The following is a 14,551-nucleotide window of genomic DNA, read 5'->3' as shown; positions in this document are numbered from 1 at the left end:
ACGAATTAAAAGAAATGAGGACAATCTCAGAGACCTCCAGGACAATATTAAACGCTACAACATTCGAATCATAGGGGTTCCAGAAGAAGAAGACAAAAAGAAAGACCATGAGAAAATACTTGAGGAGATAATAGTTGAAAACTTCCCTAAACTGGGGAAGGAAATAATCACCCAAGTCCAAGAAACCCAGAGAATCCCAAACAGGATAAACCCAAGGCGAAACACCCCAAGACACATATTACTCAAATTAACAAAGATCAAACACAAAGAACAAATATTAAAAGCAGCAAGGGAAAAACAACAAATAACACACAAGGGAATTCCCATAAGGATAACAGCTGATCTTTCAATAGAAACTCTTCAAGCCAGGAGGGAATGGCAAGACATACTTAAAATGATGAAAGAAAATAACCTACAGCCCAGATTATTGTACCCAGCAAGGATTTCATTCAAGTATGAAGGAGAAATCAAAAGCTTCTCAGATAAGCAAAAGCTGAGAGAATTCTGCACCACCAAACCAGCTCTCCAACAAATACTAAAGGATATTCTCTAGACAGGAAACACAAAAATGGTGTATAAATTCGAACCCCAAACAATAAAGTAAATGGCAACGGGATCATACTTATCAGTAATTACCTTAAACGTAAATGGGTTGAATGCCCCAACCAAAAGACAAAGACTGGCTGAATGGATACAAAAACAAGACCCCTACATATGTTGTCTACAGGAGACCCACCTCAAAACAGGGGACACATACAGACTGAAAGTGAAGGGCTGGAAAAAGATTTTCCATGCAAATAGGGACCAAAAGAAAGCAGGAGTAGCAATACTCATATCAGATAAAATAGACTTTAAAACAAAGGCTGTGAAAAGAGACAAAGAAGGTCACTACATAATGATCAAAGGATCAATCCAAGAAGAAGATATAACAATTATAAATATATATGCACCCAACACGGGAGCACCGCAGTATGTAAGACAAATGCTAACAAGTATGAAAGGAGAAATTAACAATAACACAATAATAGTGGGAGACTTTAATACCCCACTCACACCTATGGATAGATCAACTAAACAGAAAATTAATAAGGAAACACAAACTTTAAACGATACAATAGACCAGTTAGACCTAATTGATATCTATAGGACATTTCATCCCAAAACAATGAATTTCACCTTTTTCTCAAGCGCACATGGAACCTTCTCCAGGATAGATCACATCCTGGGCCATAAAGCTAGCCTTGGTAAATTCAAAAAAATAGAAATCATTCCAAGCATCTTTTCTGACCACAATGCAGTAAGATTAGATCTCAATTACAGGAGAAAAACTATTAAAAATTCCAACATATGGAGGCTGAACAACACGCTGCTGAATAACAAACAAATCACAGAAGAAATCAAAAAAGAAATCAAAATTTGCATAGAAACGAATGAAAATGAAAACACAACAACCCAAAACCTGTGGGACACAGTAAAAGCAGTCCTAAGGGGAAAGTTCATAGCAATACAGGCACACCTCAAGAAACAAGAAAAAAGTCAAATAAATAACCTAACTCTACACCTCAAACAACTAGAAAAGGAAGAAATGAAGAACCCCAGGGTTAGTAGAAGGAAAGAAATCTTAAAAATTAGAGCAGAAATAAATGCAAAAGAAACAAAAGAGACCATAGCAAAAATCAACAAAGCCAAAAGCTGGTTCTTTGAAAGGATAAATAAAATTGACAAACCATTAGCCAGACTCATCAAGAAACAAAGGGAGAAAAATCAAATCAATAAAATTAGAAATGACAGTGGAGAGATCACAACAGACAACATAGAAATACAAAGGATCATAAGAGACTATTATCAACAATTATATGCCAATAAAATGGACAACGAGGAAGAAATGGACAAATTCTTAGAAAAGTACAACTTTCCAAAACTCGACCAGGAAGAAATAGAAAACCTTAACAGACCCATCACAAGCATGGAAATTGAAACTGTAATCAAAAATCTTCCAGCAAACAAAAGCCCAGGTCCAGACGGCTTCACAGCTGAATTCTACCAAAAATTTAGAGAAGAGCTAACACCTATCCTGCTCAAACTCTTCCAGAAAATTGCAGAGGAAGGTAAACTTCCAAACTCATTCTATGAGGCCACCATCACCCTAATACCAAAACCTGACAAAGATGCCGCAAAAAAAGAAAACTATAGGCCAATATCATTGATGAACATAGATGCAAAAATCCTAAACAAAATTCTAGCAATCAGAATCCAACAACACATTAAAAAGATCATACACCATGATCAAGTGGGCTTTATCCCAGGGATGCAAGGATTCTTCAATATCCGCAAATCAATCAATGTAATACACCACATTAACAAATTGAAAAACAAAAACCATATGATTATCTCAATAGATGCAGAGAAAGCCTTTGACAAAATTCAACACCCATTTATGATAAAAACTCTCCAGAAAGCAGGAATAGAAGGAACATACCTCAACATAATAAAAGCTATATATGACAAACCCACAGCAAACATTATCCTCAATGGTGAAAAATTGAAAGCATTTCCTCTAAAGTCAGGAACAAAACAAGGGTGCCCACTTTCACCATTACTATTCAACATAGTTTTGGAAGTTTTGGCTACAGCAATCAGAGCAGAAAAGGAAATAAAAGGAATCCAAATTGGAAAAGAAGAAGTAAAACTCTCACTATTTGCAGATGACATGATCCTCTACATAGAAAACCCTAAAGACTCCACCAGAAAATTACTAGAACTAATCAATGATTATAGTAAAGTTGCAGGATATAAAATCAACACACAGAAATCCCTTGCATTCCTATACACTAATAATGAGAAAACAGAAAGAGAAATTAAGGAAACAATTCCATTCACCATTGCAACGAAGAGAATAAAATACTTAGGAATATATCTACCTAAAGAAACTAAAGACCTATATATAGAAAACTATAAAACACTGGTGAAAGAAATCAAAGAGGACACTAATAGATGGAGAAATATACCATGTTCATGGATTGGAAGAATCAATATAGTGAAAATGAGTATACTACCCAAAGCAATTTATAGATTCAATGCAATCCCTATCAAGCTACCAACAGTATTCTTCACAGAGCTAGAACAAATAATTTCACAATTTGTATGGAAATACAAAAAACCTCGAATAGCCAAAGCGATCTTGAGAAAGAAAAATGGAACTGGAGGAATCAACCTACCTGACTTCAGGCTCTACTACAAAGCCACAGTTATCAAGACAGTATGGTACTGGCACAAAGACAGAAATATAGATCAATGGAACAAAATAGAAAGCCCAGAGATAAATCCACGCACATATGGACACCTTATCTTTGACAAAGGAGGCAAGAATATACAGTGGATTAAAGACAATCTCTTTAACAAGTGGTGCTGGGAAATCTGGTCAACCACTTGTAAAACAATGAAACTAGAACACTTTCTAACACCATATACAAAAATAAACTCAAAATGGATTAAAGATCTCAACATAAGACCAGAAACTATAAAACTCCTAGAGGAGAACATAGGCAAAACACTCTCTGACATACATCACAGCAGGATCCTCTATGACCCACCTCCCAGAATATTGGAAATAAAAGCAAAAATAAACAAATGGGACCTAATTAAACTTAAAAGCTTCTGCACATCACAGGAAACTATTAGCAAGGTGAAAAGACAGCCTTCAGAATGGGAGAAAATAATAGCAAATGAAGCAACCGACAAACAACTAATCTCAAAAATATACAAGCAACTCCTACAGCTCAACTCCAGAAAAATAAATGACCCAATCAAAAAATGGGCCAAAGATCTAAATAGACATTTCTCCAAAGAAGACATACAGATGGCTAACAAACACTTGAAAAGATGTTCAACATCACTCTTTATCAGAGAAATGCAAATCAAAACCACTATGAGGTACCATTTCACACCAGTCAGAATGGCTGCGATCCAAAAGTCTACAAATAATAAATGCTGGAGAGGGTGTGGAGAAAAGGGAACCCTCTTACACTGTTGGTGGGAATGCAAATTAGTACAGCCACTATGGAGAACAGTGTGGAGATTCCTTAAAAAAACTGGAAATAGAACTGCCTTATGATCCAGCAATCCCACTGCTGGGCATACACACTGAGGAAACCAGAAGGGAAAGAGACACGTGTACCCCAATGTTCATCGCAGCACTGTTTATAATAGCCAGGACATGGAAGCAACCTAGATGTCCATCAGCAGATGAATGGATAAGAAAGCTGTGGTACATATACACAATGGAGTATTACTCAGCCATTAAAAAGAATACATTTGAATCAGTTCTAATGAGGTGGATGAAACTGGAGACTATTATACAGAGTGAAGTAAGCCAGAAGGAAAAACATAAATACAGTATACTAACGCATGTATATGGAATTTAGAAAGATGGTAACGATAACCCTGTGTACGAGACAGCAAAAGAGACACTGATGTATAGAACAGTCTTATGGACTCTGTGGGAGAGGGTGGGAAGATTTGGGAGAATGTCATTGAAACATGTGAAATGTCATGTATGAAACGAGATGCCAGTCCAGGTTCAGTGCACGATGCTGGATGCTTGGGGCTGGTGCGCTGGGAAGGCCCAGGGGGATGGTATGGGGAGGTTGGGAGGGAGGAGGGTTCAGGATGGGGAGCATGTGATTTTTTTTTTTAAAATAAAAAGATAAAAAAAAAAAAAAAAAAGAAAAGAAAAGCCACATACTATTAGAAAATATTGACAAGATGACAAACAACTTCTTTCCAGACTATATAAAGAACATATAACTCAACAAAAAGACCAACAATCCAATCAAAACATTGAGCAAAACATCTGAACAGTTAAGAAAAGATATATGAATAGCCAATATGCACATGAGAATGCAATCAAAACCACAAGGAGACACTACACACATCCACCAGAACAGATACGATTTAAAAGACCAGCAATACCAAACATTGGCATGACTATGAAATATGGTTGCAAATTGCTCGTAACTAGAATGCAAAATAGTATAATCACTTTAGAAAACAGTTTAACCATTAACAGAGTTTACAATACAGCAATACCACTCCTAGATATTTACCCCTCAAAATGAAAAAACGTATCTCAACAAAAAGATGTGAACAAAAATTTAACAGCACCGTTATGAATATTAGCCAAAAACTAGAAATAACTCAAATAACCTTCAACTGATGAATGATTTAAAAAAAAAAAAAAAGAAGCTGTGGTATATCCATACAATTACAATGTTCTACCATTTGGTAATACAAGGAACAAAGTACCCATATAGGAATAATATGGATGAATCTCAAAAACATCAGGCTAAATAAAAGCAGCCATACACCAAAAACTACATAGCATATGCTTCCATTTATATGAAATTCTAACTAAATTAGGAAGGACTGTTTTACAATTTCAGAGAGAAGATAAAGATCATGGGTTGGGGGATGATGGTGGAAGGGAATGACAGGGAGGAAAGAAAATGTTCTATTATATTTGGAGGATGAAAATGTTCTACACTTTGTAGTGTAGTTAAATAGCTATTTCTAACTGCCAAAATGTATGGAACTGTACATTAAAATGGGTATTTTGTTTTATATAAATTATACCTCTATAAAGTTAATACAAAAATGTGGGATATAAATTTCTATTCCAAACTTACTGTGTGATTGAATGAGAACATGTATAAAAATAAGTCTAATACTCTATAAAATATATGTTCAATAAGTTACTTTCAACAATTATATCATTTTTAATATATAATAATCAGCATCAAAACCAGATTTAAACATATACAGTTAGCTATAACTAAGTTCACTTTACAAAATTTTAACAATGTTAGTTGCTATTCTTAAAAATTCTTCTAACATTCCATGAATTTCAAGAAAAAACATTCTGAAATACCAAGACAAAGGAATCCTCAAAGTTTAAGGGAGAGTTAATGTCTAATCCACAAAATTAGCACTTTTTACTTGCCTTTCAATGAGCATTTTTTAGAACAGTCACTAAATCAAAGGTGACCTGCCTCCCTAATTAGCCTCTAAAAATACCTTGAATGCTAGATAATAATAATCCTTAAGTAAATGAATCTTTTAAAAAGATAAAAATAAAGTAAAATGAACTATGCTACCAAGGAAAATTATAATGCTTCTCAGCATGATGCCAAACTAAATCCCTGGACTGTACATCCAACTTTTTGCTTAGCGCAACTGTTACAAGTCCTAGTAAAAGTCCTGGTTCGCTCCTCCTCTCCTTGCAGGTGATCCTAAAGACAAGAAGAGTGCTGGCCAAGGAGCCCTGTAGAGAGTACAGCCACTGGAGAGGCAGGCTGGTGAGTGCGAGTGAAGAACCAAATATGTCACAGAACTGTCAGGTCATTTTACTATTTCTTTGGTCCGTCCTGAAAGTGAAAGTTGCCCAGTCATGTCCGACTCGTAGGGACCCCATGGACCGTATAGTCCATGGAATTCTCCAGGCCAGAACACTGGAGTGGGTAGCCTCTCCCTTCTCCAGGGGATCTTCCCAAACCAGAGATCGAACCCAGGTCTCCCACATTGCAGGCGGATTCTTTACCAGCTGAACCACAAGGGAAGCCTATCTGGAGTAGGTAGCCTATCCCTTCTCCAGGGCATCTTCCCAACCCAGGAATGGAACCAGGGTCTCCTGCATTGCAGGCAGATTCTTTACCAACTGAGCTATCAGGAAGTCCTACTGAAGACTAAAGGGCTTCCCTGGCAGCTCAGAGGATAAAGAATCCACCTGCAATGCGGGTTTGAGCCGTGAGTTGGAAAGATCCCCTAGAGGAGGGCATGGCAACCCACTCCAGTATTCTTGCCTGGAGAATCCCATGGACAGAGGAGCTTGGCAAGCTACAGTCCATGGGGCCGCAAAGTCAGACACAACTGAGCAACTAAGCACAAACACTGAAGACTAAACAGTGTGAACAAAGGCAGAAAGAGGACAAGCAGGATATCTGAGAAGGACAACAAGCAAATCATTTGTACAGGCTTTTGACTGGGACTGTCATCAGCTGAGGTCCATGAAGGGGGCCCATGGAGGGGCTGGAAGGGCAGATTGTAACAGTGTTAATGCTAGGCTGCGGGATTTGGCTGCTAAAATATTGAAGGGAAGAGGGGAAAGACTACGTGGTTAACATTTCCCAAGCAGATTATTTAGAACTTTTTCATAAAATAACACTGTCATCACAACAAAACTGCCAACAGCTGCAGCCACAGCAGCCAGCCTTTGGATGTACCAAAGTTCAAAACACAAGGTATGAGAACAAACCTAAGGGAAGTGCAAGATTCTTTTAGATATATCAACAGAACCCTAGTATCTCCTTCAGCTGAGGCAACAAACTTCTCCACAACACCACTGGGACCTTCTGGTGTTACCAGTTTGGGGTTTAGTTTCTGTTTGACAGTCATCAGTATGAAGACCTTGAGTGTTTCTACACAGTACTACATAAGTGAAGTCTTAGAGGACAAAGAGGAGGGAAAGAGAGTATTCTGAGTTTACTATGCTGACTGGCTAAGACAAAGTAATATATAATAGACCTGAGATGAAAGAAGCACACACACACACGCACACACACACACACATAAAGCAGCCAAACTACTTGAGACAGAATCAAAAATGAAGCTGAATTTCAAGATTCAGTAAAGCAGAAATTCGGGAACACTATTTGCAATTTGCCTATAAAAATTTTTGTATGTGTCTGACTATTGTTCAATTAAATGGTGCATTCTACTGAAATAGGAGCTCTGAGATTGATTTTTCTTGTAATAATTCTCAAAAAAAATTTAAATTTAGTGATGTAGTATCAAAGCTTTGGAAACGAACAGTAATTTTATACTGTTCCTCTGAAGACATGGAAGAGGATAATAATATATTATTCAAATCATTATCTTTTTTTTTTTTTTCCACTTTTTCCTGTGGGAAAAAAAGCTTTTCCTCTGGGAAAGTCTTTCAACTTCAAAACCTTTGGAGATAATTTTTTTGGCATGACTTCTTGACTCTGTCACAAATGGCTTTGAAATATTCATCATTCCTCTCAGATGATAAACAATGGCATTGCTTCTGTTGCTAAAGACAAAGGGAAAATGTCTCTAGTTTCACTTGGAAGCTCTTTAGAAAGAACTCCTGAAACAGTGTGATAGATAGGTTCCTGGGTACCTGCCCACCCCATGCTCATTTTGTGTTAAACTGGCCTCTAGTACCCAAGCCATTAACCAAAACTCGACCATATGACTGGATCACAAGTGAACACCCAGCCCAAGATGCCAATCAGACCCTCTCTCCCAGGAATTTAGACCATAGGCTGTCTCTGCTGGCCATGAGCTTAGTCACCATGTCCTAGGGGAGCTCAGGAAGTCATTTCTACTCTCTGTGAGGAGAAACAGAAATTTGGTGGAAAAAGAGTAAAGTGGGGACATATGTATACCTGTGGATGATTCATGTTGATGTATGGCAGAAACCAACACAACATTATAAAGCAATTATCCTCCAATTAAAAATAAATAAATTTTTTTATAAAGAATAAAGTGAATATGATGACAAGAAAATATGTTACAGGACAAAGACACTCAAGAACACAGATACTGCCTGGTTACTATTGTGCCCACCATCCTTCCAGTCCCTACAAGGCCTGGTTATACTTCCTGTCCGTGGGCACCATGGAATTCACTTAATTCCTTATAAAGACAAACAAACAAACTCCTTAGTTTATGTTTGTTCCAATGGGTTTCTTATAACCAAACAGTCCCTGATTAAAACAAATTGTCAGTATTAAAAACAGCAATTTTAAACAAAAGATAATTTCATATTTGAAACCAATGTTAGGAAATCTTTTGATTTACTAGCCACAGATTTGCTTTATAAAACTTAAAATATTTCCATTATCTCTCTTTAGAGTTATGAAATAGTGCTGTTCAAAAAACCTGTAAAATTGAGAATATTTCAGGATTCTGCCACTTCATCAAACCTCTCAGTGTTATATCCAAAGAATGAGCATGGTTCATTCATTTCACAAACATGTATTTAGTCCCTCTAAATGCCAGGTACAGACTGGAAATAAAATATGAGATACAGACTGGAAATAAAATGATCAAAACAGCCTCACTACCACCCTATTTAAATAGGATACACAAAAGCACAAACACAATAATTTTTTCAAGAGTTAAGTGCTATAGAGCATGACAGTTATTACAAATACACATATGCATGACTCTCATCTTCCTCTGTGAATTTTGCTGTACCTTGCATATTTTGAGTCATTTCAGTGGCACTATCCTAGACATTACTATTTGTTTTATTTAAATCAATTTGATCACTGAAGAGTCACTTTTCCAATCCTCTTTAAGTAAGTACTAGTTATTTCTTCTACAATCATGCAATTCAAGGACTTCTCTTCAATTCAGATATCCTTTGATATTTTCCATGAGAATCTAACACAAATTGGCACCTCTTTCAACACCCAACAGTTTTCTCTTCACATTAAAAAGAGCTGAGGAAACGTCATTCTTAATGCACGATAATCTTCTGTGGTTTTTTTTTTTAATGTCTATTATTTCATTATACATACAGGTAATTCTTAGGAATCAATTCATAAATTTACAGGTAGAAATATGCCCTCTCCTTTGTCTTTCATTTTCACTATTATTAACTGCAAAGCTTCCTTTATTCAGCTTCCTTTATTCCAGATGAAACATTTATAGAAGAACTATTTCCTAGTACATAAAATATTCCAAAATATAAAATTTAGTCACACATTATTTTCATTAATCTACTTTGAGAAGGCACAGTAAAATATATAAAGAAAATGGAAACAGACTCCAAATCTGCAAAATACTGTATGTCCTTCCCGTTTTCTGAATTGTTATGAGCAATGTTCCAATTACAAATTCCTTGTGTAATAAATAACTTCTAAAGATTGAATTTCTGTTGAATTCTGTTGGCTGATACAAGTAATAGAATGTCACATTCTTTACTACACTATACTTCAACCAACAAAAATCTGAACACTAAGATTCAAAAATTCATGCATGCATTCATCACATTCCTTCAATAAATATCTAATTGAATATCATTACAGTGCTAGGGTCTGAAGATATAATTTGATAAACAAAATAAACAAAAAGGTCTCCATTTCTAACTTCTCTGAGTTTAAAGTTATGTAATAAGTAAACTCCAAATACTTTGATTCAGCCTTGGTTAAAATTATAGTTTAAATCTCATACCACAAGTTTTCAATGAGAACCGTTAGATAAAGAAGCTTTTTACATTACTACTACCATTGATGCATCATAATTCAACAAACTCCACTTAGAAACGTTTACTGTCAGCCCTCCATATTTATGGATGCAAAACGCATGACTATGGAGGACCGAATGTTCTATGTCATTTTATCTAAGGGACTTGAGTATCTGCAGGGGCTTCTGGAACCAATCCCATCGATACCAAGGGATAAACTGTATAAAATACTGTAAAGAGATTTAATTTTGAAATAATTTAAATAAGTACAGTTACAAAGAGAGAAACTTTAATTGCCATGGCCTAAAAGTTACACAAATTAAGGAAAGCAAAATAACCTTGCTATATAATCACGGACATTAGGTGGGCAGATTCACAAAACACCAGTCCAATAAGTTCAATGGATCGTCACTTGAATTTTAACTAGGTGTTTGAAGGGTTTGTTCATCTGTTTTGACTTTATGTATATAAATTTTTCTAGTTTATACTATCAGACAGCAATAACTTGTTTCAAAATTTATGCAGTTGGTTTCAGTTATTTTGATGATTCTATCCTATTTTAACATCAAAAGATATTAAAAAACAATTTCCATCTGGAAATCTAAAGAGGTTTTAGTTTGGCCTCCATATTGAAGCGCTGAGGCACCTCAAAGGGTATCGATTTGAGAGTTCCTCAGATAATTTTTTAAAGCAAGGTCAAACCCAAGAGAATAAAGGTGAATCCTACAGTGATAACTGCAGGAGCAGGCCTGCAAGGTAATCAGTCAAGCAATTTATAGACAAAGCACATACGGCAATTACAGATTTAGAACAGACAATAAGTTATCAACTTTGACAATGCAAAAGGAAAATAACAGAAGACAAAAACTGAAAGGTGAAGGAGGACAGGGGTTAATATCATCATCTTACACAGTGGGGAGCCAAAAGACACAGTCTATGGCTACTGCTGCTGCTGCTAAGTCACTTCAGTCGTATCCGACTCTGTGCGACCCCACAGACAGCAGCCCACCAGGCTCCTCTGTCCCTGGGATTCTCCAGGCAAGAATACTGGAGTGGGTTGCCAGTTCCTTCTCCAACGCATGCATGCATGCATGCTAAGTCGCTTCAGTCGTGTCCGATTCTGTGTGACCCTATGGACAGCAGCCCACCAGGCTCCTCTGTCCATGGGATTCTCTAGGCAAGAATACTTGCTAATGGGAAACTAAACAAAAGCACACTAAGTGAGCATCATTATTGCACAGGGATTTTGCTTAAGAACCAACAGTGGTAACTGTGTGCCAGGCATTTACTAAGAATTTTTAGGAGCTGTTCATTTAACTATACAATACAATGCTTTAAATGAGTCTTTAAAAAAAAGAAGGAACTTCCCTGGCAGTCCAATGGTTAGGACTTTGCTTTCCAATGCAGGGTGTGGGGGTTCCAGCCATGGTCAGGGAACTAAGATCCCACATGCCTTGGGACCAAAAAAGCAAAACATAAAAAAAGAGAAGCAAAACTGCAACAAATTCAATAAAGGCTTTAAAAGTGGTCCACATCAAACAATCTTTAAAAAAAAATTGAAGCTACAGGGTAACCAATCAGTTCAATTCAGTCACTCGGTCATGTCTGACTCTTTAAGACCCCATGGACTGCAGCACGCCAGGCTTCCCTGTCCATCACCAATTCCCGGAGTTTGCTCAAACTCATGTCCGCTGAGTCAGTGATGCCATCCAACCATCTCATCCTCTGTTGCCCTTTTCTCCTGCTTTCAATCTTTCCCAGCATCAGGGTCATTTCCAATAAGTCAGTTCTTTGCATCAGGTAGCCAAAGTATTGGAGTTTCAGCTTCAGCATCAGTCCTTCTAATGAATATTCAGGACTGATTTCCTTTAGGATGGACTGGTTGGATCTCCTTACAGTCCAAGGGACTCTCAAGAGTCTTCTCCAACACCACAGTTCAAAAGCATCAATTCTTTGGCGAAAGCTTTCTTTACAGTCCAACTCTCACATCCATGACTACTGGAAAAACCATAGCTTTGACTAGACAGACCTTCGTTTGCAAAGTAATGTCTCTGCTTTTTAATACATTGTCTAGGTTGGTCATAGCTTTTCTTCCAAGGAGCAAGCGTCTTTTAATTTCATGGCTGCAGTCACCATCTGCAGTGATTTTGGAGCCCAAGAAAATAAAGTCTCTCACTGTTCCCTTGTTTCCCAATATAGGAACCAACAGTGGTGATATAATCACAATAATGTAACTTTATAAGATGAAGATGACAAGAGAGAGATAAATGGTACAATGAAAACAGGCCAATACCTCATTCATCAGTGCAGGAAGTCAAAAGATAGTAACATCTAAAACTGATAAGCCAAGAAACAGAGGCATAAGCATATTACTTAGATATATGGAGATCATCCCCAGGAGAACTAGACACTGAAACAATTTTTTTTAAGGTTTTAAGTGGTTCCTTTGAGACATAGGTCTAGGATTGGAGAGAAATGGGACAGAGGACCACTGCTTTCATATGTTAAAAAATTCTGAACTACTTACATTTTTTACCACATTAATGATTTACTTTGATCATTTCTTTCAAATTTAGTTAATAATATTTTTCCCCAAAAGAGTAGCAATCTGATCTGTCCTACTATCTCAGGCAGGTGAAATTCTTTTCTATTTTAATGGTTTCCAGAGAATGATCTAACAATAAAAGGTTAACAGGTCAGCACGTCACAAATTTTTCAGTTCATGTTTCAATTGGTAAATTAATATAGAGTGATTCTACAAATATTAAGATGTGGCCTTTCCTGGTCTAAAATGGCAAAACACACAGTCCATGGTCTGAAAGGTACTGTTTGCCCATCTGTCCCACCTTCAATATCTTTGTTCTTTATTCCTCTTTGTAAGACAAGTCAGACTTTCATACCCTGTTCAGTAGAATGGTTTCAAGGGAAAATTCCTGATGAGAGTACTGATACTACCCAACCAAAGCGATCATCATCTCCATCATCACAGGCTACAGCTTTAGTCCTGGTGATTACAGCAGAGAAGTGCTGACGCAACCCAGGCAAGTGCTGCAGATGGTGGACTAAATCCAACAGGAGGTCTTGCATATTATTCATCGAGGTCACAAACCAGAGTTTCAAGAGCTCAAGGCAGCCCCCACACACACATTTGGTTTGGCCTACATAATGCTGGCCCACACTGTAATTTTGAAAAAGTGGCCAATGTCTAAAACTGAGAGAATTCAAATAAAAATGCAGATTTCCACCTTTTCTCAATGAATCAGTAATGGTAACCCCTCAAAACTGGGTTGAGTGCTCCAACTTGCCACCCCTAGCCTACTTCCCTCATTCATGTTACCAGTCTGGCCTTATAGTCATTTATATTTCTGATCTTTGCTATAAAAAACACGTGCATGCCCACTTGACCACAACTTACTGCCTGCCAACTGTCTTACTTTGACTAGAACTAGGACTGAAAGACAAATTTTCAAAAAATGGTAAATCCTTCTGATTGATATCTTACGAGATATCACTTAAAAGCCAGAAATAAAAACACTAAAGCACAAAGTCCAATAGCTAGCACTGTAATCTACATTTTCAGTAAAATAGTCATCATTTACTTACATTTTAATGTCTCTCCGGCATATGGTATATGCAACTTAAATCGGTCACAGTTGGGTCCAGGAGTCAATGACGTGCAGCTTTTTAAAAAAGAAAGAAATGAAAAGCATTTCTCAAAACCCCACATATTTATAATATTAAATAAAGTTAATTAAAAGTAATCCTTACAGACCAGTGATTAAAACACTGACTTATAGACCAAAATAAAAGCCCTTAATGGTCATGGAGGCTAAGGCAAAATAAGACCTGTGTTCAAAGAAATAATTCATTTATCTCACAAGAAAACCTATATGCCTTCTAACATTAAATACCAACACTGCTTCAGCTACTTCTCTCAAAGAAGTGTATCTCAACTTTGAAAACAGGTACATGATCCAAAACAGGTCTGTAGTCTTTGATGCCAAGAATTGTAAAAGAAGCGTAGTTTTATGGTCATATTTTATATATAGACTCTTAGTTTTCACTCAGTTAGTACTAAAAAGAGCCCACTTTTGGCCTTTTTCTGGTACCAGATGGTTTTCTCTCTTTCCCCGAAAACAAGGCGCTTCCTCTAGATTTGGCACCCTATAACTTACATCTGTAGCAGAGCACAATGCTCTGCACTCAGTTTCAGATAAAATGCAAATTTAAAAGGGGGGGTGGGTGAGTTAGTCACCCAGGTCTCAACAGCTTGTTGTT

At 36.9% G+C, this 14,551-nt stretch overlaps 1 protein-coding gene across 18 annotated transcripts in view; it reads right to left on the bottom strand.

The window, feature by feature from the left end:
* The window catches only part of BABAM2 (BRISC and BRCA1 A complex member 2), a 478,104-nt gene that overhangs the window by 367,445 nt on the left and 96,108 nt on the right, over nt 1–14,551 (bottom strand). For 15 of the 18 annotated variants that reach the window (XM_086326104.1, XM_086326097.1, XM_086326096.1 and 12 more), the window contains one exon: nt 13,877–13,953. The exons of 2 other annotated variants lie outside the window; for them this stretch is intronic. Coding sequence is in view for 11 of the 16 variants with exons in the window: in XM_086326097.1 (XP_086182223.1) it covers nt 13,877–13,953 (77 nt within the window). In the remaining 5 variants the exon portion in view is untranslated. Of the gene's footprint in view, nt 1–13,876; nt 13,954–14,362; nt 14,411–14,551 lie in introns of those variants that run through there. One more of the 18 variants, XM_086326106.1, reaches the window with a different exon arrangement.

Source organism: Bos grunniens, chromosome 11 (genome assembly GCF_055505025.1).
Source record: "Bos grunniens cultivar Pamir isolate PY7600 chromosome 11, Bosgru_T2T1.0, whole genome shotgun sequence".
NCBI classification, from domain to species: Eukaryota; Metazoa; Chordata; class Mammalia; order Artiodactyla; family Bovidae; genus Bos; species Bos grunniens.
The sequence above is the reverse complement of the archived record's forward strand: the minus strand, read 5'-3'. Positions and strand labels throughout refer to the sequence as shown.